The sequence below is a fragment of the Panthera uncia genome, chromosome C2, assembly GCF_023721935.1.
Source record: "Panthera uncia isolate 11264 chromosome C2, Puncia_PCG_1.0, whole genome shotgun sequence".
NCBI classification, from domain to species: domain Eukaryota; kingdom Metazoa; phylum Chordata; class Mammalia; order Carnivora; family Felidae; genus Panthera; species Panthera uncia.
In genome coordinates this window covers 95,807,766-95,830,628 of record NC_064810.1, presented here as the reverse complement: position 1 = coordinate 95,830,628, position 22,863 = coordinate 95,807,766, and the positions used below count along the sequence as shown (strand labels likewise).

General features: G+C 37.6%; 1 protein-coding gene and 1 pseudogene across 1 annotated transcript in view; one reads left to right on the top strand and one right to left on the bottom strand.

Annotated features, from left to right (window-relative positions):
- Window positions 1–22,863, top strand: part of SERPINI1 (serpin family I member 1) — a 72,398-nt gene that overhangs the window by 26,866 nt on the left and 22,669 nt on the right. Inside the window, exons 2-3 of the mRNA XM_049628587.1 lie at window positions 19,432–19,698; window positions 20,729–20,959. Of these exons, the coding sequence (XP_049484544.1) occupies window positions 19,449–19,698; window positions 20,729–20,959 (481 nt within the window). The 5' untranslated portion in view covers window positions 19,432–19,448. The remainder of the gene's footprint in view (window positions 1–19,431; window positions 19,699–20,728; window positions 20,960–22,863) is intronic.
- Window positions 10,999–11,150, bottom strand: LOC125922270 (uncharacterized; annotated as a pseudogene).

The following is a 22,863-nucleotide window of genomic DNA, read 5'->3' as shown; positions in this document are numbered from 1 at the left end:
CTCAATGACATTCAGAACACGAAATAATTTTGAGAGAATAAATTTACAGTACAAGTGGGAGCAGAGAAGAAGGTTTTCAATCTGTATTAATTTATTTTTCAAAATTCATTACTTGCACGGTTTACTTTCCAAGCTAATTCTAACCAAAGATGAGTAACACTGCTTTGGCAAGAGTATGTGCGTAAGATATTTCCATATGTTTAAGCAGATCTACCAAGTACAGTGCTTACACACGAGTAAATGCAGTGAAAAATGTACTGAAGGCAGGTTCTCTGGCACCTGCTCCCTGGCTTGTTCTTAGCTAATGACCTTGCATCCTATTTCGTGGAGAAAAGGGAATCCATTCAAAAAACTTTCACAGTCTGAGCACCTGGGTGGCTCAGTCCGTTATGCATCTCACTCTTGATCTCTGCGCGGGTCTTGAACTCACGGTTTGTGGGATCTCATCCTGTGTCAGGCTCTGTGCTGACATTGTAGCGTCTGCTTGGGATTCTCTCTCCCTCTCTCTCTGCATTCCCCCTCTTTCTCTCTCATGTGCTCTCTCTCTCTCTCTCTGTCTCTCTAAGTAAATAAACTTAAAAAAAAAAAAAATTCAAAGTCTCCTGCTACCAAAGCTCCACACCTGAAAGCATCTGTACCCACGTACTTTGCCTTTTCTCCTGTATCTATAGATGATTTATCTGGTGCTTCTATGTGCCCCTTCCTGTGCACAGGTTCTCATCCTCTCTCCTCACAATACCTAACTCCTGAAATGCCCTCTCCTGAATCATCAATCCCCCTTCTCTCAGTGCATGGCTACTAGGAGACAAGTGTCCTGTTTGGTACCTCAAACAAGCAAACAAAGAAGACCCTCTCCCGACTGTGGTCTCCATCCAGCTACTGCCAGATTTCTCTGTTCTTCAAAGGGGCTGTCTTTTTGCATTCCTCCCCACTCTGATTAGACTTTCACCCACTCTCCGCTTCGCTCTCTCTATTCCGTCAGGGTTGGCTGATGTTGGAACTAAAGACACACTCCTTCTTCAGGCTCTTGCTAATAATCCCTGGCCTCGGACTCCAGTTATCAGGGGCATGGCTCTTCCTTAAAGCCCATGTCCAGAAATCACCTACTCAGGGAAACCTGCCTAATCTTTTTCCTTCAAACTGCAATACTCCTTGTCACCCTCTCTCTCTCTTACTCCCTTTTGCTGAGTGGTCCCCCCCCCCCCCCCCCCATGCCCAGGATATTTACGAATGCCTTATGACAAGGCGGGCTGTCTAGGGAAAGCAGCCTGGGCTCTGGTACCAGCCCTGAGTCTCTGCTCACTACCAACTGGGTGGTCTTAGGCTACCTACCCTCTCCAAGTTTCAATTTGTTCATCCGTGAATGCAGGTAATATACGTAAATCATTCATTCAGCATATATGGAGGTCAGACAGGCCAAGCCATGCTCTAGGCCCAGATAGTCCTGAGCGAGACATATGTGATTGTGTCCTCATCGAGCTTACAATCTGGGGAACAGGTCAACATTCAGCCATCATCCTAGAAACAAATGTAAACATCACAGCCCACCACACTGTAAAGGAATAAATGAGCTGGTTTGTGAAGTGCCTCGTTTTAATTAGCACTCACTATTTCCTCCTCCCCTGTTCTCTCACACCACCATTGCATTGTTTTTACCTCAGTCCTACCTACAGGTATATCCTAGTTGGTATCTACCCTTGAGTACATCAAACAATCCCCTGACAGATCTCTTAAAAATACTAGGGCCCGGGTCTAGAATTTCTGATTCAAGTGGTTGGTGATGTGGCCCCTACCCTGTGTTTTCATCATGTCCTAGGAAATTATGATGGTAGAAGTCCCCGGACCACACACTGAGAAGTGCTGATTTAGAGAAATAGTTTAATTATCCTTTTTTTAAATATTGGGTTATAAAAACATTTTAAAGTCATGTCATTCTGAATAAATTACACTTCCCAAGAAGCCATTTAGTCTGGGACTTTTGCCTCACATTAATGATATTAATGATCCTTAGAGGCTACACACACACTATCTAATCATACTAGATTCTCAATCTTAAAGTAACTCACCTCTCTGAGGACACCTTTTGTTGCCTAGTAACTTCATCGTCAAAAAATTGAGTTTTAAAATGCCACCCGTGTTCATTGCTAAAAAGTGAAGAACATCAAAGAAAACCACAACCAAAAAGAAAATTGACCAGAGAGCCTCCCTGCCTCAGACACTGAGGAGAGCTGTCAACAGATGATGCCGACTGCTGCCATTATGAAGCCATGCAGATTCAAATATGAACATAATCTCACTTCATTAACATAATTACATTAAGGCAAGTAATTTTGAAATATGACATGTTCTGCAGTAAGGTCATAAACCCACAAAACTATTCCTTAAGTAATTACAAGGTAAGTTAGGTATTATTCAATTCAGAATTATGGAAGCTTGGAAAAGCTGACTTGTGGGTAAAAAACAAAAGCACAAAAGCATACCAGTGACAATTTATTATTTGTCTTTTAAACTAGAGTGATCACACTTAGTTGTGTCCAAGGAGGAATTTGCACAATTGAGTTTTCTAGACAAATGAAACATATCTTGGTAAATATCCCAATATTTTGTTTCCAATGGCTTATGGGTAGTTTATCTAACATATATTATATGCATCCTTCCATATGTCCTGAGCAGAGTAAGAATTATTTTTGAGACGGCTGAAGGGCATCCTCATGAATATCTAACACTGGATGCTGCAGTAATACCATGATTCTCATAGGAAATGCGCCTATAGTAAGTCGTCCTAGGCTTTAAGTCTTTATATCAGATCTACATAGTTTTTCATTTGCTGTAGACCAACGTTTTTTGTGGCTTCTACCTAAAGTCAGTATGCCTGTCTCCAGCAACCTTTCTCTCTCCCTCTTTTTTTTTTTTTTTTTCTTTCTTGTAATTGCTAAAGATGGGAAACCAAATGAAAACAAAAATTTATGTTGGGACTGTATATAAAATAAAAGTAAATATTCTGAAGTAGGGTCCACGGTATGCCCCTCTGAGTCAAGTGTACAAGTTTTAATACAAAATGTGTATCTTGGGGCGCCTGGGTGGCTCAGTCGGTTGGGCGTCTGACTTTGGCTCAGGTCACGATCTGGCGGTATGTGGGTTCGAGCCCCGCGTTGGGCTCTGTGCTGACTGCTCAGAGCCTGGAGCCTGTTTCAGATTCTGTGTCTCCCTCTCTCTCTGACCCTCCCCCGTTCATGCTCTGTCTCTCTCTGTCTCAAAAATAAATAAACGTTAAAAAAAAATTTAAAAACAAAACAAAACAAAATGTGTATCTTTATGGATTTTTATTTTTGACTATTTTTTAAAACAAAGATTTTATTTGTTCTAGTTTTTCCATTACATTCTGGATTAGAGAGATCATCTGATGTTGTGACCTTTGCATAAGTTAGAACCATAACACAAGCCTAAAGATTACAGGAATGTTCTATAACTTCTAAGACGTTATTGCTTTTTTGCCCCAGTCATTTTTTTTCTACAAGTCAGATGGCCTTAGAGTCATTCTTAAATAACTAAGAATTTAGGCCTTAATATTACTTTCATCATTCTGATATGTAACTTATGGTACCTCAGTGTAGTTTTAATAATTATCAAAAAGTTTGACCATATTATTATGTGGTTAAGAGCTTTTTAAGTATCATTTTAGTGAAAGATCTATTCATGTCCTTTGCCTAATTTTCTATAGGATTTTTGTTGATTTTCTAGATTTATAGAAGTCTTGTATAAGGTAGGAAAATTATCTTTTTATCTGTAATTTAAGATTTTTCAGTTTGTCACTTCCCTTTGACTTCACTCTGTGGTTTTTGCTGTACAGATTTTTTAATTTTCCCTATAGTCATATTAATCATTTCTTTAATGGCTCCTGGGTCATTTCTATGTTCCCAGGATTTCTCCCTGGAATTTTAAAGCTTCAATTTTCACTTTTAAAGTTTGACCCATCTGAAATTTATTTTAATTTAAAGTACAAAGTACTCATCTTCTTTATTTTTTAATATATGGATATTCTGTTCTTAGCATGTACTCAATAATCTCCTACCCCACCAATTGGACATGCCAAGTTTTATCATATACCAAATTATATTTCTCACCACCCTCTTCTAATTATTACAGTTTTTAAATGCATTTTAGTATTTCATCGGTATTATTTTTCCCCCAGAATTTTTTTTCTTTTGCTATTCTTGCTTAGTTTTTTCTATGTGAATTTTAGAATGGCTTGTCTAATTTTTAAAGGTTGCTATTTTTACTGAAATTACACTAAATGCATACAGTAGTGTAGGGAGAACTGAAATCTTTATGGTATTGAATATTCCTATCTATGGAGAAGATGTCCATTTCCATTGATCCTAGTCATTTCCCACATTGTCTCATAATACCATACGTGATTTTTAAAGTTTGCTTGTTTCACCCAGCATCCAAATAAAGGTCAGGCATAGCAACCTGTGGCTATGTCTCTCGAGACTCTTTGAAGCCACTGGCTTCCTGCCTCCCCAACTCTCACTGGCCTTTATTCCTGCATTTTATTTGTTGAAACTGAAGTTGTCCTGTGGAGTTTCCTACCACCTGGATCTTGTTGACTGTGCCCCATGGTGTCATCCAACATGTTCATCTGTCCTTATTTTAGGAAGATTACATAGATGAAACATTCTAGTCTTTTTTGTGTCTAGTTTTTAGCAATATTTCAATTTTTCTTCTGTATAGGTCTTCCTTATTTCTTTCTAGGGCTTTTAATGGTGTAATTTCAATGTAGGGTCAGTAGGCAATATTTATCAAAATTACAAGTACTTGTGTTTTTTGACCTAGCAGCTTCACTTCGAGGAATTTACCCTGCAGAGATCATTGCACACCTGTGAAATGATATATTTCTGAAATTACTCATTATCTCATTATTTGTAATAGCAAAAGATTACAATAATCTAAATTCCCATTGGTAGGAGACTAATTAAGTATTTTATGGCAATCCATACAGTAAAATGCTGTGAAGCTGCTAAAAAACAAAACAAAAAAACGAGGAAGGCTTTTATGTAATGATAGCAAATAGTTTCCAAAATGTGTTGCTAAATGAAAAAATGAGGTTGCACACCACTGTGTATATGATGCGTATTATGTTATTACTTCTATAACAAAAGATGAAATGTGTATACTGTACATATATAAGAATCTCTGGGTGATGACATTGGTTGGTTCCACCAAAAGAAATTGGCAAACGAGGGGATAGGAGATAGAAGATCTTCACTATAACCCTTTTCATAACTTTCGAATTTTGTTGTCTGTGAAGGTTTTACCAATTTAACTTTCTCTAGTTAAAAAAGTTAAAGTATTATAATGTACTCTATAGCAGGGTAAGACCCTAATTAATACATTTTTTTATTTAAAGCCTGTTGTAGCATTATAGGCAAACATAGGATCTATATGTTAAAGGTGGTGAGATTTCATCTAAACTACAAGATACCTTGCTAGCATGGAGTCCAATCAAAAACTCAGAGGTCCCTCCTCCCCCCCTCCACACCCATACATACACAAACACAAAGCTGACACACACACAAGGAATTTAAGCAGAGTTGGTTTTGTGGAATTCCTGCATTCAATATGAGAAGTGGACCAAGTGACCTCTAAGTCCTATCCACCTGGGGCAGCGTGGCACAGTAAAAATAGCATGAGATGTGAAGCCTTCAGATGAAAGCTCAGATCCCCTTTTCACTCCTTAGTAAGCCATGTGAACATGGTAAAATATCTTAAACTCACTGAATTTGAGCTTTTTAATCTGTAAAATGGGGTCACCTTCCAGCTTATTATGAGGATTAGCCATGATTTGTTTATTATGTATAGATGACTAGCCCATTACATTATTATTTCAGCTCTAGAATTCCATGAAGTAATTGGTCTCTGGGGAGAAAACTGATGTCAGATGATCTGTTTTATAGGAAGAATTTCTCTTTTAATTTGAAACTGAGATATTCCTCTCATATTCTTTAAGCGTATTAACAATTCCCTAGCCTTCAAGATCCCAGACACTCACATGTAGACTCAAGCAACACTAGAAATGAGAAAATATGACAGCATATCCCTCCTATCTGAGTAGACTCTCTTGAGCTTAACTCAAGTTGAGCTTTGACTCTCATTGTTTTTCTTACTGGGACTATAACTGTATATTTAAAATATAGATCTGTAGATCTATTCCATTGTAAAATCTGTGAGGCTCAAACCAACCTGATGCCCATCATTCAGTCATTCTCTGCAGGGCCAATTATCTGTGTGTATTTTTTAAAAAGTTAACTTAAGAGAACAATTTCATTCTATTCTAATTTATGTATAGGCAAGTTGTCTGCAAGATAGACCCTGACACATATCTTGCAGTCCTAAAAATATTCTCTGAAATTTCTCTGACACAACTAGCTTTAACTTTCAATAATGTTTAGGATATGTAAGAAGCAGCTCCCTAGTTAGGAAAATGAAAAGTAGACATCCCTGCCTGCATTTCACCATGACTCTTGTGCGATCTTTCTTTCGGTGGTTGACTGAGGAGAGCAACACGCTCTCACGGTGTGCCAGGGCAGTGGGCACTGGTGACCAATATAAGATCCATAAAATATCCCTCCCATTTGACCTGCCCAACCATGGGGAAAGCCTTGAGCTGCTTTATAAGGAAGGAGTTTGATAAAAAGGACCATTTCCAGTCAGTGAGAACCGTGAAACTTAGAAGATGCAGAAGAAAGCAATTAAATCCATGCCTCTCCAGATCTCTGAAAATGATAAGGGTTGATTTTTATTTAGATTGCTTTAAACTCTGCTTTGTGGAGGAGAAGTACACTGTCACCCCAAACTTCTTCTTCTCCTCTCTCTCTCATTTGCTTATCTTTTTTTTTTTTTTTTTTTTTTTTTTTTTTTTGCCTATTCAACATTAACATTGGCTGATTTCCTTAATCATCTTTCTACACACTTCCTACAGCTATTACTATATTGTAAATGTGGTTCTGAAATTTACAGGGAGATGTAACCAGAATACTTTCATGGAGCCTTTTTATATCTACTTAATGTTTCCCTTGTTGGCCCAGGCAACAAAAATTACAAGTTGCTTTTTCAGACACTGACAGTGATGAACAGGAAGAGGAAACCAAACTTTCTTTTAGAAATCCCCCACACACAGTGTGTGTGGCAGGTTTATAAATAGAGTTAACAGGTGGATATTTTCAGGCAGCATTAATACATTCATCAATATCAGAGTAATTTTGTTTTTTAGTTTATAGGAGTATTAAAAAACAAAGCAGTAAAATTAGTTTTTGACACATTCTTTCTCACTTTCATTTTCCCCATGCTCTGTAGTCCTGCAAAAGACTGTCTAGAAAACAATGCCTGTAACTTAATTTCCCCAGGGTACAGTAAGTAAGCCACAAGTATTTTTTGTTTGTTTGTTTTTTCTTTGCAAGAAAGAGTCACCTAATTTAGGTTGGTGTTTGTGTCAGTTGCTAGCATTTCTAACACAAGGTGAAAGAATTCTAAGAGAAAAATTATAATAAATATTTTCCAGCTTCTCAACTAGTATGCATTTTAAAAGTGTGCGATATTGTGACTTTTCAAAATACTGAAATAACTTCATGAAATAAAAAGTAGTGAAACAGCAAATGAAAGTTCTAACCTTCAGCCTGCGGCACAGCAAATTCTCACTAGATAGTAGGTTGAAACATATGAAGCTGCCATTATTTGACCACTTTGACTTATAAAAATGGCAAATTCACAAAATTCAACCTAATATTAATATCCTACTCCAATCATCTCGGTGTCAGAAACCCATGAGCTTATGCCATTTTACTACCAGAGCACTCGGGTCTTGAGAATATTATACTTATTATCTAAGATAAGAAAACAGCTTTGTGTGGTCTCAACAGCATTTCACCTCAGAAGAATTTAGGGATGTCCTCAAACCCTCACACATGCTCTTATGAAATAAGGCAAGAGGTAAAAGCCAAAGGTGAAACCCAACACCAGCTGTGAGGGCTCTTCAAGCTAAAATAGTAAAATAAAGGGGAGAGACAGAGAATGTGTAAAAGAAAGACAAGACAGGAACGCTAAATATAACCCAAATATAATTTGGTATAAATACAAATGTAAATACCTTGTATCTGGGATACTGTGGTGGGTGTGGCTAACAGCCCTAACTACTGTCCTCTATTAGGGTGTCATCACATTACCATACTGTATTTATAGTTCTGACTGTGCATTATCCAGACCAGTTTAAAACTGGCTTTAAACACTCTGAAAGTCTTTCTGTGACAATTTTTTCTTGACATAATTTCTCTGGATGTTTTACCTCATTTCCCAGCCCTTCAGGATACACTCAAGCATTAGTGAATGATTGGAGGGTGAGTGGGGCTCATACTCCCTCCATTAGCAAAACAATTGAGAAGCACCCTTACAGCTGAGTATTTGCAGATTTTCAGGGGCATAGCCCGCTTGTAAAAACTTTATTACACAAGCAACATTTTCATATCGGGAATTAGAAAATCCAATATTTTCAAAGCTCTGAATTAAAAGCTGGAGATCTCTTTAAAGAATGTATACCTAATACATGAAGGGAAATACCACAAAAACATATATTTTGTATCTTCCTGTTATCTTCTGTATCCCTAGCATTTTGCACAGGACCTGGCATGCAGTTATCAAGAATAAGTATTTTTTGAACCACTGACTGAATGAATGAGTGAGTTGAATTCTAGAGATTGCATTCACATTTCAAATTTGTATGTTTTTTAGCCTCTCTCATAGCTCATTAAACATCCTTTGTATGTAAGAAGTTGTTCAGTACAAATGACTCCATTTCCTCACCTATAAAATGAGGGTCTGGTCAAGGTGTTTCCAGCAGGAACATTCTGCAGTTTTTTAAACAGCTAAGCCCATAGGCTGGGGGAGAGCAATCAGTAGGGATTTCTTAAAGTATTAATGGGTAAGCTAAGACCATTAATGCCTGGCTTAGTTTCAAAATGGCCTTGAGCCACATATGACCTTGATTGATGATGACGTTTTAACCCATCTCTCTGAAACGACTGCCTGAATCTTGCCTTAGGGCTTGTGTGTCACTTGTCTAGCTCTCCTGACAATATTCCAAAGGAAGTCATTCGCTGGCAAGGACAAAGTCTCCCTGCTTGTGCCAAACAGAATTATTCATTACCACTTTATGGAAAGCCCAAGTCACATTTCCAGGAGGGCTGGGATCTGCCAGCTCACTGGTGCTTGTTGGCATTGACTTTACTTTCCCCAGTAGTCACCCACTTTAATCAAAAGCCTTTGGAATTCTCAATGGAGCCTCTTTATTGATTGAGATCTCTTGAAGAAAAGGAGTATGTTTATAAACAAAATATCTTATGTAAGGAGACATGGTTTTTGGAGTTCATTCTACTAATTTTTCTGTGTTTGTTTTAAGTGCTTGTGTTATAGGCTATTTGGTCAAGAACCAATGTTATGAAGAGTAAATCTATTTGGCCTACCTCTAGCTCTGCGATGTCAAATATGATACCCACTAGCCATATGTGGCTATTGAAATTAATTAAAATTAAAATACTTGGTTTTCAGTTGTATTGGCCACACTACAAGTACCCAATAGCCACAGGTAGCAAATGGCTACCTCATTGAACAAGTACACATATGTAACATTTATGTCATTGCAGAAAGTTCTGCTGGACTGCATTTTTCTAACTTTCTGAAGGACACAGAGTAATTGAGTATTTTGGTTTTTGGATTTTAGAAATTTCTTATGGCCTAACATGGGAAAATATGTGACCAGAGTCTCATTTATTCATCATTGATTTATGGAGCTAAACAGTTTCCCAAGAGGTTATCTTTGTTGTGAAATGTTCTTGAAAGTTTATAACCCTTACCTCCTACTAGAGGATGTTTGGCACCAAAAAACTCCAAAACTCTTTGGAAGCCTTGGGCATCCACAAAGAAAGGAATTTTTTTTTTTTTTCCTCAAAATATCTGCTCGCTATTTATTTATTTATTTTTGAAGTTTTTGTGTGGACACTTTTTCTTTTTCTTTTTCTTTTGTTTTGTTTTGTTTTAATTTATTTATTTTTTAATTTACATCCAAGTTAGTTAGTACATGGTGCAACAATGATTTCAGGAATAGATTCCTTAATGTCCCTTACCCATTTAGCCCATCCCCCCTCCCACAACCCCTCCAGCAACCCTCAATTTGTTCTCTATATTTAAGAGTCTCTTATGTTTTGACCCCTCCCTGTTTTTATATTATTTTTGCTTCCCTTCCCTTATTTTCATCTGTTTTGTATCTTAAATTCCTCATATGCATAAATAAAGTCATATGATATTTGTCTTTGACTGACCAATTTCACTTAACATAATACCCTCCAGTTCCATCCACATAGTTGCAAATGGCAAGATTTCATTCTTTTTGATTGCCACGTAATACTCCAATATATATGTATATACCACATCTTCTTTAAGGAAAGGAAATCTTCTAAGTCACAGTTCATCTTCATTCCAGTTAGCCTCCTCCTGATGCTGAGGAATTCAGACTTAATATGTTCATATATACCAAAGCACTTTACAAATTCTGGGGAGTTTTAGCACATTTTCCCTTGGTTGTTTCTCAACATTTCCAGGGTTAGTTAGTCCCTAAATGAGCAGGCCACCATAGACTCTTCCAGGCCTAACCTTCTATTTGGATGCATGCAAAATACCCAAGAACTTTAGGCCTATTGCACAGCCACTCAGTGCCAGCTGCTATGTGATCAGTAATTCCAAGCCACAGAGTTCTACTAAATCATTCTGGGGTACCACTGATACAGTACTAATTCAACCAATAATTATGGAATATTCAATAATAAAAGACTAATGTTCCAGTTCCTTCCCACTTTGATTGTTGGAGTATCCCATGAAAATAAATATTTTTGGAAAGAAAAATTTCCAACTGCAAGGATTTTTAAAATTAGTAAAATTATCATTATAATTTAAGGGTTATAATCTTGACTCGCAAACAAATGTAAAATGAAAAAATATCAAAGATTTTCTGTAGCTCGTTAACTAATGAGAGACTCAGGAAGCTATTAAACTGATAAGAACAGATACTACACTTGATCTTAGCCAAAAGGCGGAGAAGCGATGACTCAGGAGGCTATTATAACCAATTCATTAGAGAATCCAAAAGGCAGATGAATATATAAACTCATGAGGAATACTGAAACACATTTACATAGTAGATACAAAACTAGTCAATATCCACAGGGCAATAATCAATTGCATTCAATCATACATGTACACTAAGTATTTTTTATAGATAAGAATTATTTGCATCCCTATCAATTATCTTTATCTTAGAGAGCTGTAACATTGTTCAAAGAAGATGAAGGGTTCCAAACTCATAGTCAGATACCCTGGAAGGTATGTTCTAGATAATTCATAGTTTTTCACTGAAGACATCCAGTAATCATGTTGGTCCATTTTCAAGTCTTTCATAATTTTTTTCTGGTAAATTATGTATCTGTAGCTTACTCTCTCCATAGTTCTGCCCCTTTGATTTTACCTGGCCATTTTCTCCTTATTTCTGAGATACTTGATAAGCTTTCCTTTTTCTTGATTCAGTAGAACAGGAAAAAACATAAAGATGTGATTTTTTTTTTTTTTTTTTTTTGGCAAAATGTAAGAGAGTATGGAAAGAATCACAGTGGGCTAGATAGCTGGGGTGAGAAGCAAAAGAAAGAAAAAGATGGAAGGATCATAATTTCATAAATGTTGTGATTAAAGAATTAAACCTCCTGCATTCCTTTATTTCCTTGGTTCTGATCTCTTGGTTTTAAAATACATCTTTAATAACATCTTTCTTGGGAGAAAGAACATTTTAAGGAGAAAATTATACAGTTCTTTTTTAAAAATAGCACAACGAAGTATGTTTATTTATACCCTAGCATATTATGCCCTTAATAAGCAAGATTTTTCAGTCAGAGCCTTCTTTTCATTGTTCTGAATCACTTCTGGCCATCATTTATGAGGCACATGACATGATACTCTTCATAATGCATTTTCTGATCAAAACTTGTAGACCTTTGTGATTGAAAATATAATCTTAAGGCATTTCAAAAATTGCTGGTGTGTTCTCTCCATTTCCTTTTGATTATTTGACTAGTCGACCCCACACCCCTCCACACATCTATACAACTAATTTGAAAGTTATCAGGAAGCTATTGACAGCCTAGCACTTGAGCAACAGTCCTCCACAAAGTATGCATGTGTCATTCACCTTTCCTGGCTTTGAAAACACTATGATTTATATTGAGAGATTTGGCACATTCTTCTGCCTCTAATTGTGCTGCTTGGCATCCAACAGACCGTTCTTTTGTACATATCCCGAGGACAAGAGATATATCCACTTGCACTTACATGGGTCTTATATTCGTGAATCCTTTGTAAAACGTTTGGCTGCTGTTTCACAAGAAAATCAGCCAGTTCATTTCTCGAGTGGTAAATGCTTGCATCACTTATAGTAAACCTACATCCTCTTCTCTGTTCTCTGCCTCCGTGGCTCCTTTTCTGCCATACAGTACAGTGCTATTGAAGATAATTCTGCCTCCAAATTTAAGCAAAAACTCAACTGTGGGAGGCACCACCAAAGAAAACAAGTCGACTGAGAAAACAAGGATAAAAAAGTAGCTGAAAGTTTACACTTATTCAGGCGATGACACTTAGGCAGGAAATGACCACAGTGGCACAGCTTTGCATCTGAGGACTGGCTGGTTTCCTTGGACATTGATTATAAGATTTATTCTAATTTCAGAAGAGTTAACATCGGGGGTGGAGACGAACATTACGCATATTACAGTTGAGGAAATTTGCTAAATTATAGGTTGGTAAAATATGGATTGTTTCACAAGGTAATGACTCCTTTTTTTGTGTGTGACAAATTCTTTGACAAATTTTCCAGCTTCATTGCTGCTGATCTAGGTCAGCCCTTTCTTTTAGTGAATCAGAGAACAATTCCAAATTTCCGTTCCAAATTCCACCAAGTGAACTAGAACTAACCAAACTTAGAGCAGTGGTTTCCAAACACCCAGTGCTAACCCTGACGGGGGGAGAAAAGAAAAAAAAATTAGTGAAACCATGAATTCAAACATAGCCACTTTGAAGAACGGTCTTCTTTTCATGATGAAATATTTATTCTTATATGTGACTGATACATTCATTCTTTTATGTGATTGTAAGAGGCATTATTTTTATAAAACTGTTTTGCCCCTATCCCAGTGTAATATAACTACATGTGGGGTGCCCGGATGGCTCATTGGTTAAGCATCCTACTCTTGATTTCTGCTCAGGTCATGATCTCATGGTTGTAGGATCAATCTCCACACATCCAGTGCCAACTCTGGGCATGGAGCCTGCTTGGGATTCTCTCTCTCCCTCTCTCTCTCTGCCCCTCCCCTGCTCATGCTTGCTCTCTCTCTCTCTCTCTCTCTCAAAAGAAATAAATAAAAACATTTAAAAAATAACTACATGCAAAAATATGAGAATTAATAGGCCAGAGTGCTTCAAGATAGTGTTCTTTGCTTTAGATACTTTTTCCTTAGTTCTTTTCTTCCTTCCTTCCTTTCTTTCGATCTTCTTCCTTTTTTTTAAATGTTTATTTTGGAGAGAGAGAGATAGAGTGTGAGTGGGGGAGGATCAGAGAGAGGAAGACACAGGATCTGAAGCAGGCTCCAGGCTCTGAGCTGTCAGCACAGAGCCAATGTGGGGCTCAAACCCACAAACCGTGAAATCATGACCTAAGCCTAAGTCGGACACTTAACCAACTGAGCCACCCAGGTACCCCTTCCTTAGTTATTTTCTGTGGCTGTTTTTTTGTTGGAGAAAGGATCTTCCTCAGCAATTCTTTTCACCATCTAAAGAATACTTTCAGTTTTTCTCAGTTCGCAATTATGAAATCATTTTTTTTATTTCAAATAATTGGGTTATCCAAAAAAGGCAACAAGTTGTATTTATGAATAATCCATCTTTCTATAAATACCATTAACTACTAAGAAAGATTTTTTTTAAGTCTTTCTTACTGTGCTAGCTTTCAGCTCTGTGATCACTCATCCCTCAATTATAAGATTTAATTCCCCGACCTGTTCGAACGCAGTGTTTTCTAAAGCAAAATGCACATATGCACGGGCCACAACCTATCCGGCCACTAGTACCATAAAGGAGAGATGCAAGAGTTAATGGTAATTTATTCATAGCTCAACTACTTCTGCCTTTTCTAGCAACGGCACAATCAACTACTATTCCGGCACTGCAGCCCCTTGCTTTTATGTAAAGGCATTTTATTCAGTAGCTTGAAAATAATGAATCTATGAAGTAATGCTCCATGTAAGAGTAATTCGTTTTAGAATGTGTTGATTATTATGATTAATGGTGGGGCCCCGGCATTTTGTAGACTAATGTTAATACAGTAACATTTGGGTAGCACCTTTGGTGATTTTTCAAGGTGGTGCGCTTGTTTGTTAATGCATCCCGTGTCCAGCCATTGCATTATGCCAGCATTGGTGACAGTGCCACTTTGTCAGTCTGGAAAGACCGTCTCCGACTCAATAAGGAAACACTTTATCAAAGGGAATAAAAAATGGAAATGAGCTACTACCTGTGGACTAAGATTAAATTAGCTTTGAGAATTTAGAAGCAGCAGCTACTCCTGCTTTTCCTTCTCGTGCAGCATTTGTGAGCCTTTACATCTCAAGCTATGTTAGTTCAACAAATATTTGGTACCTACTATGTGTCAATCATGAAGTGCTTATTCTGATTCTTTTAAGATATACAAAGATGAATGCACTGACATCTGTGCCTTCAGAAAACCCAGGAAAAGAGATGGCTCGTGTACAGAATTATCTGTAATGGAAGGAAGCAGTGGTATGTGCTATTGGAGAGGTGGAGACGAAATGTGCCAACATTTCAGAGGAGGGGGAAATTGTTGTTGTAACTGAAGAATCAGGAGGGTGTTCATGAAGGAAATGGAGGTAGAGCAGAACCTTGAGGAGTGGTTAGGATATGAACATATGGAACCAGGTTGAAGTAGTTCCAGAAAGAACTACACAAGCCAGCAACAGGAGGGAGAAATTCTGGGATATGTATTGCAAAAGGGAGTCTGGCAAGAATTGCGGGATCCCCGAAAGGGGAATAGTGGGTAGAAACACGTTGGATCACACTACAGTGAGACTAAAGATTTTGGGCTTTACTCTAATGGGCGTGAGGAAGAGCATAAGATTTTGTAGGATTTTGTAAGTATACCTGTTCGTAATGGTACAATCAAAACAATTCATCTGGAGGCAATGCATACGTTGGATTAAAGAGGGCAGTAACCTAGACTTCAGAGAATGGCTGAAAATGGTGGGTCCTTGAGAATGCATTAAGAGGAACTGCCACCATGGCCATGGGAATGGTTATGGGATAATGGATAGAAGTGTCGGGAATGCAGTATGGAGTAAGTATTGACAGCTCATTGAACATAAGGAAAAGGGATATTGAAAGGAGTCAAAGACTTTGATGTAGAAAGAAAGAAAGAAAGAAAGAAAGAAAGAGGGAGAGAGAGAGGGAGGGAGGAAGGAAGGAAGGAAGGAAGGAAGGAAGGAAGGAAGAAAGAAAGAAAGAAAGAAAGAAAGAAAGAAAGAAAGAAAGGGACCTGGGTGACTCAGTTGGTTAAGCGGCCGACTTTGGCTCAGGTGTGATCTCATGGTTCTTGGGTTTGACCTACACTGGGCTCTGTGCTGACAGCTCGGGGCCTGGAGCCTGCTTCAGATTCTGTGTCTCCCTCTCTCTATCTCTGCCCCTCCTCAGTTCATGCTCTATCTCTCTCTCAAAAGTAAATAAACATTAAAAATTTTTTTAAAAAATTAAAAAAAGGAAGGAAGAAAGAAAGAAAGAAAGAAAGAAAAGAAAAGAACGGTTTTGGTTGATAAGACAGAGTCCTGTTTGAGCCACCTTGAATTAGAAGTGCCTGCCAGAGTCAAAGGCTAAAACAATCCCAAGATAATTTGCAACGCACATCAGAAATTAAGATTAAAAATAAAGCCAGGGCTAGACTTTTACTTACTTGGGAATAATATGAATAGGGATAATGGTTGAAATATCTTTGCTTTGAGAGAAGTTCACCAGCAGACAGGAGAAGAACGTTACACGGAAGAGAAGAGAGCCAAGAATAGATCCATGGAGAACACTCCCCACTGAGAAGGTAGAAGAAGGGAAGAAAATCTTCCCTTCTCCCCAGAAAAAAAAAAAAAAAATCCTCAGAAGGAGTAGTTCAGAGGCACCAGACAGGAAAGGGCCAGTGACCAGGGGTAGGGTAAGTAGGATCAGAAAGACTGGGCCAGTCTAACAGAAGTCATTTTTCTTGCACCCTGGAAATTTTGCCTTTAAAAGAAGGAAAGATCACTTAACTATAGATAAAATGTGTGTTTCCAGAACAGAGTTCTTTAAATATTTACTAAAGAGTTTCCTGATTTAAGCCACATGTAAATCAGTGGCTGCCGCTCACTGCCCTGGGAAGAGCCCTCTCTCACAGACATATGGCTGTTCTTTCCAGGACACCTCCAGAAGCCTAGAGATACATTAGTGGTTTTGACATCTCTTTCCCCCCATAAGGATACACCGCAGAGCCACAGGTCCACCAAACACTGCTTCTTTCTGCATCTGGCCCATCTGCCATGTAGACCAGGGGTTCCTGAGGCCAGTGAGTATCCTGGTCAGTGAAAATAATGTTCTGTTATCCACAGGCGTGCATTTTCTGAAGAGGTTATTTACCCTTCTCCTGATTCTTAAAAGAATCTCTTTTATTAAAAAGGTAAGGACTATAACTGATTATATGCTTTTGTACAATGATGGGAGTTCCTTGAGGACAAGATCCCGTGCTTATAAATTTTGGTAACTTCATGGTGCTCTTTTGATCTTGGCTGAATGAATGGCTAATTGTGCTGCATTAGATGGGCGAGGAGGAATGATAAAATACTCATTTTGGCTCTAAAGCCTCTTCCTTGACTTAGCAAATATACAAACCTAGGAAACATATTCTCTAATGATAATGCTATTATTAATATAACTTGTAGCTTAAAATGAGTGCTTCAAACACACACTATCTCATTTATTTCTTCAATAATAGTGTGAAGTAGGGATTGGCATCTTAATTTCATGAAAGAGGAAGCTAAGACTGAGAGAAGGCATGTGATTTGCCAAAGATCGTACATCATGTGTTAGCTTATTTATCTCATGGTACATTCACTTGGAAATAAAAATGCTTATGAACATAATAGACGTGGCCTTGTTTGCTGGAATGCTTGTTGGTTGGCAATAGGTTGGTTTTGTTTTATATGAAGGAAAAATGTTTATTAACCTAAAATTTGATACTCATGTTAAATGCAATGCTTTCCAAATAGCTGTGCTATTGGATGACAGATAACACTACCGTATAGTGACTTCAACTTCTTGGCCTTATACTCGATAACATTCAATGAGAGTAATGAGGCCCAGGTTTGGGTCTTTGCAGGGTATATCAGACAGCAGTATAGTGTTAGGTTTAAGAGCAGACCTTTGAGTCTGACTTATATTTCCAAGTTCTACTGAATGGTAATACCTCCCACGTATTAAATACCATATATGTCTTAAGGTCTCTTTCAACTAAGAGAGGTACCTGCTAAATTTCCATCCAAATCTAGAGCTTCAAGCTCCCCTATTCTACTTCCACCTTTTCTTTGAGTTCCCTAGAGTACAGAAGGAAGAAAGGATGCCACAGCAGCCTGCCGTTGATGGCCCAAGTTCGTAGGCTAGCAGGGGAGCTGCGTTCTCTGCCCCTGGCTTCAGTCCCTGCACCACAGGCACCCCTGGCCACTGTTCTACAGCAGTGCACTTGATCTCCCACGGGCAGCCATCGTGTCTCCCACAGTGTGGGTTTTGAGAGTCCATATTTACATACAGGCTGAACCTTACCTTCCTAAGCAAAGGAGAGTGATCTAAACCTTCACACAAAAGTGGAGGGGTGGCGGCAGTGCTCGGGATTTCTCAGACAAAAAACTGATACCTAAAACTGAGCCCTGAAACGTGAAGGACTTACAAACTAAGTAGGCAGTTCTCTGAAGTTGGAATTCAAACACTGCAGGAGGGATGAGGTCGTTGTGACTCGGAAGCTTGGCAGAAGCACACCAGTCTTAGGTGAATGTGTGTGCATCTGTTAACTGAGTAACGGGGACTGTTAATGCTCCATGCGAACTGAAACACAATTTTCTAAATGTGTTTGCTCAGTATCACTTTACATGTTGTTTTAGTGATTTTTTTTTTTTTTTTTTAAGATCGTGAACAAGGAAGCTACTTGATTGTCCTAATGGGCAGTTCGGCTTTTAGATGCCTGCAGTGACAAAGCGGGAGAACACAAGGAAGGAGGAAATTCTGTCCCCAGTGTGTGCTTGTCACTGTGTGCTGTTTGTGGGGAGACAGGGCTGCTGGAATACTGGAGTGCCAAGGGGCAGAAATATTATCTAGAGCTGTCTGGGCACTGACACTCTCTCTTCCAGAGAGAATATGGTTCAAGAACCAGAGAAGCCTCATATTTAGAAATACTCATTTAAATAGAAGCATCAGTTTGTATAAGTTGAAATGGTAATATCAACCTGAGTACAAAAGGACAGTATTGTAGAAGGCTCCTCTGCCCCGAGATTGTCACTGGGTGCAGCTGCCTCATAGAAGCCAATGTACAAAGGGAGAGTGCATAAGGATGTGCTGACCCTGCTTTTTCTCTGGGTTACCACTTCCTGTGGGCTCTGCAGCCTGGGCTGAATAAACTGGGGCCCGTGGCAGGTGTGTGTCTGATCTTTTCCTGCCGGTTGACAACCCAGTTGCATGGTGCATTAATTTTATAAATTGTAGTAAATGGGTAAAGCGTTATTTTCAAATACCTGACTTCACTAGTTCATCTTAAACCTTGTACATATCTTTTGGTTTTCATTATTTTTTTTCTGGACCTGTGTAGTTTAGTGTAAGCTAGAGTAAACTGTTTCAAAATCATGACCAAAATATATATGGTGAAGATAGGAAAAATTGATAAATCAGCCTCATCAAACATGGTCTATAATAACTCGTTATATATGCATCTGTATACACTCTTGTACACAGTGGGGACCAGGAAATACCTTGTTCCTAGAAAATCCTCAGAATTTAGCAATATTATTTATTCACTTGACTATGAATTGCCTTTTTAAAAATAGTATCTTCCAGCATATCCTTTAAGGGGGTTTCGTTATGAGATATTAATACTGTGTACATTTAAAAACCTGGTTTGCTTTATAGCTTTGCCAAGAAATAATTATTACTTATTTTACCTTTCACTCCATTTCTCAGAGATAATTAATGATTAATACATAAACTACTGTTTTTCAGGTTTGAACTCTCCCATCATGGCTTTCCTTGGACTCTTGTCTTTGCTGGTTCTGCAAAGTTTGGCTTTAGGGGCCACTTTCCCTGATGAAACCATTGCCGAGTTGTCAGTGAATATGTATAACCATCTTCGAGCCACTGGGGAAGATGAAAATATTCTTTTCTCTCCATTGAGTGTTACCTTCGCTATGGGAATGATGGAACTTGGGGCCCAAGGGTCTACCCTGAAAGAAATCCGTCATTCGATGGGATATGACAGCCTGAAAGATGGTGAGTGTGCTTAGGTTTACATTTTCAAGGTGGTTTGACTTTAACTGTCAACTCAGTTATGCTGTCTTATGCTTCAGGCTGCAGTATTTACATGATGTGAGAAAGTGATGTCACGAGACGGTATGGCTAGGAGAACCATTAGGAAACCCAAGAAAAGTATTAATTCCTGGCACCATCTTTAGCTGAGTTAATCTAAGGAAATTGTATATTTTATTAGTATTATTTCAGTAAGCCTCATTGTGATAAATAAAAGCACACATGATTCTTAATGAGTTTCCAGTCCAGAGGGAGAGACGTGTATTAATTATCACCTGAATAAGTGAAAATTTATAACTATGAGAACTGCTATAAAGAAAAGCAACATCATTCTCTAAGAATATCAGAAATTTTTGCTTGAAACCAATTGTGTCTTCATTTTTAAAGGAGCATCGAGAATTCCTTGAAATGTTTTATTGTTATGAAAATGTTATGTATTGGGGAAAGTTTTTAGCCAAAAGGTGTTTTGAAATCACTTTGACAGGATGTATGATTTTTATTTTAATGTTTTTAATATACATGAGAACTGACTCATTAAAAAGTTAAGAACTCAATAATTTCGAATAGATTTTTCTCATTATTAGGTAAAAAAAAGTCTAGTGAAAGTAAAATTTCAAGGACTATTTTAATTTTTAAACCAGGTAATTAAACTTAATCCTTTTTCCTGATAATTATAAAACGAAGACCAATGTAATGAAAATAAACCTAAGTACTTTGAAAGGAAACAACCCCAAAAAATCTATAGATTCTGCCAAGGTATCACTGAAAATGAAAACTAATGCCAGTTGATAATACTAAAAGTTAATTTGAAAATCCGGAAGTAGCACAAATACCGGAGCCTCCTAATCATGTCTGTGTAGGGAACAAGTTAGTGCTCTTCCCTTGGGCTCCAAGTTCCATCAATCTCCCTTGCTGTGTTTCAGTGCTTCTCCACTCCCCGTGATCGTTCACTGTGTTTGTTCCACTAATAAACTTATCCTTTGTCATTTTTCAGGTGACGAATTTTCCTTCTTGAACGATTTTTCTAACATGGTAACTGCTAAAGAGAGCCAGTATGTGATGAAAATTGCCAATTCCCTCTTCGTGCAAAATGGATTTCATGTCAATGAGGAATTTTTGCAAATGCTGAAAAAGTATTTTCATGCAGAAGTAAATCATGTGGACTTCAGTCAAAATATAGCTGTGGCCAACCATATCAATAAGTGGGTGGAGAATAACACAAATAGTATGTCATTTGGTTCCTTTCTTTCTGTAATAGTTTAGTTTTAACTCTCTTTTACTTCTGAAATTACTTGCCCCTCACTCCATTTGAATTTTTGAAAGATAGCATTTAGTTGAGTATCTGATAATTATTTCGTATAGATTATAGTCTTTTTAGAAGCATTACATATGAATAAGCATTTATGAAAGAACTTAAATCTTTTGGCATGTAAAGAATTTTGGCACTATTGATATATCAGTCTGAAATCTGTGTTCTCCAATAACGGGTTTCCTCTGTATGGTAATCTTAACTACTGTGTGGAACTTTGTTTGAACTAACTTATTTAATGAGTTAGATAGCAGTTAGGATGACAGTTGGTGGCCCTCTTAACAATATATTTAAAATAGAAAATAAGAGAGAGCTAAAAATCAGGGTTTGCTTTTAAATGACAGAACTATAGGATTTCTTTTTAAAAGAGCAGCCCATTTTAAACCCAAATAAATGGAGAAGTAGAAAGCGATAAGTTTATTTCAATATTTGTTTCTAATCTTAGAGCATCTGGCTGGCTCAGCTGGTAGAGCATGTGACTCTTGATCTTGGGGTTGTGAGTTTGAGCCCCACGTTGGGTGTACAGATTACTTGAAAAATAATCTTCAAAATAATAAAATAATATTTCTAATCTATACTTTAAAAATGTATTTAAGCTTTCCAAATGTTTCATATTTTATCATTTTATTTTCTAATTTTACCCCCAACATAATTGAAATTAGAATTTAAAAAAATGAGACCAAACTGAAAGGAGATTACAGATGTTCATTAGATTAATTCCTACTGTCAAAACCCCCCAAATAATATCAATCTAATAAATTTTATGTGGGAACAACAAAAACCCTGACCATGTGCCCTATATCCTATTATGCCCCAAATTCTGAGGCACCTTTGTAAGGACCTAAAGAAGTTCTATGATTAATAAAATGAGAGAATATAAATTTTGGTCCTATCTTTTTCAATTATGACATTAAAATGTAGGATAAAAGAAACTTATGTTTGTATTTTAACATTCAAAGAATAATTCAAGAATAATAATACATTTGGAATAGATTGATTATTAAAAGCTATTTCCAAACTCTTTTTAAACATTTTCAGCTATCAACAAAAACCCAATGTTTTTGAAAATAGATTTCTAAAGGAACATTTCAAATGATAGAAATGATAGGTTTTCACTCATCTGTTTTCACCTAGTTGAATGCAGTTGTTATATTTGGTAGAAAGATATCCAGTGTTTATGGGGGGAAATTTTGAATTGGATGACATTTTAATCGTGTATGTTATTTAAGAATGAACTCTGAAATGATCATTGAGTGCTTAGTCTATGTTAAGAGTTTTACATGCATCACTGCAACTAGAAAGTGGTAAAACCTGAGATTCTGTTGTATGTGGTTCCGTAGTTTCTTCAAGTGTCAGGATCCTACCAGTTTTATTTTAGGTGGTGTGAATGTTTTAGATCCCTTAATCTGTAACTGTGTGTGTGTGTGTGTGTGTGTGTGTGTGTGTGTGTGTTGTGTGTTGTGTGTGTGCGCACGCACGCGCGCTTGCTTGCTTGCTTAACATTTTTCCTTTGAAAGCAAGATACTTCCTTCTTTTTTTAATGTTTATTTATTTATTTTGAGAAAGAGAGAGAGAGAGCAGGGGAGGGGCAGAGAGAGACAGAAAGAGTCCCAGGCTCTGCTGGCAGTGCAGATTCTGACGAAGGGCTCAAACTCATGAACCATGAGATCATCACCTGAGCGGAAATCAAGAGTCAGATGCTTAACTGACTGAGCCACCCACGCATCTCAAATGCAAGATACTTTCAATTTTTATTATAAATTTGGTAATGGTATACAGTTTTTCTGGATTACTCTATCAGATGGTAGTTTGGTAATATT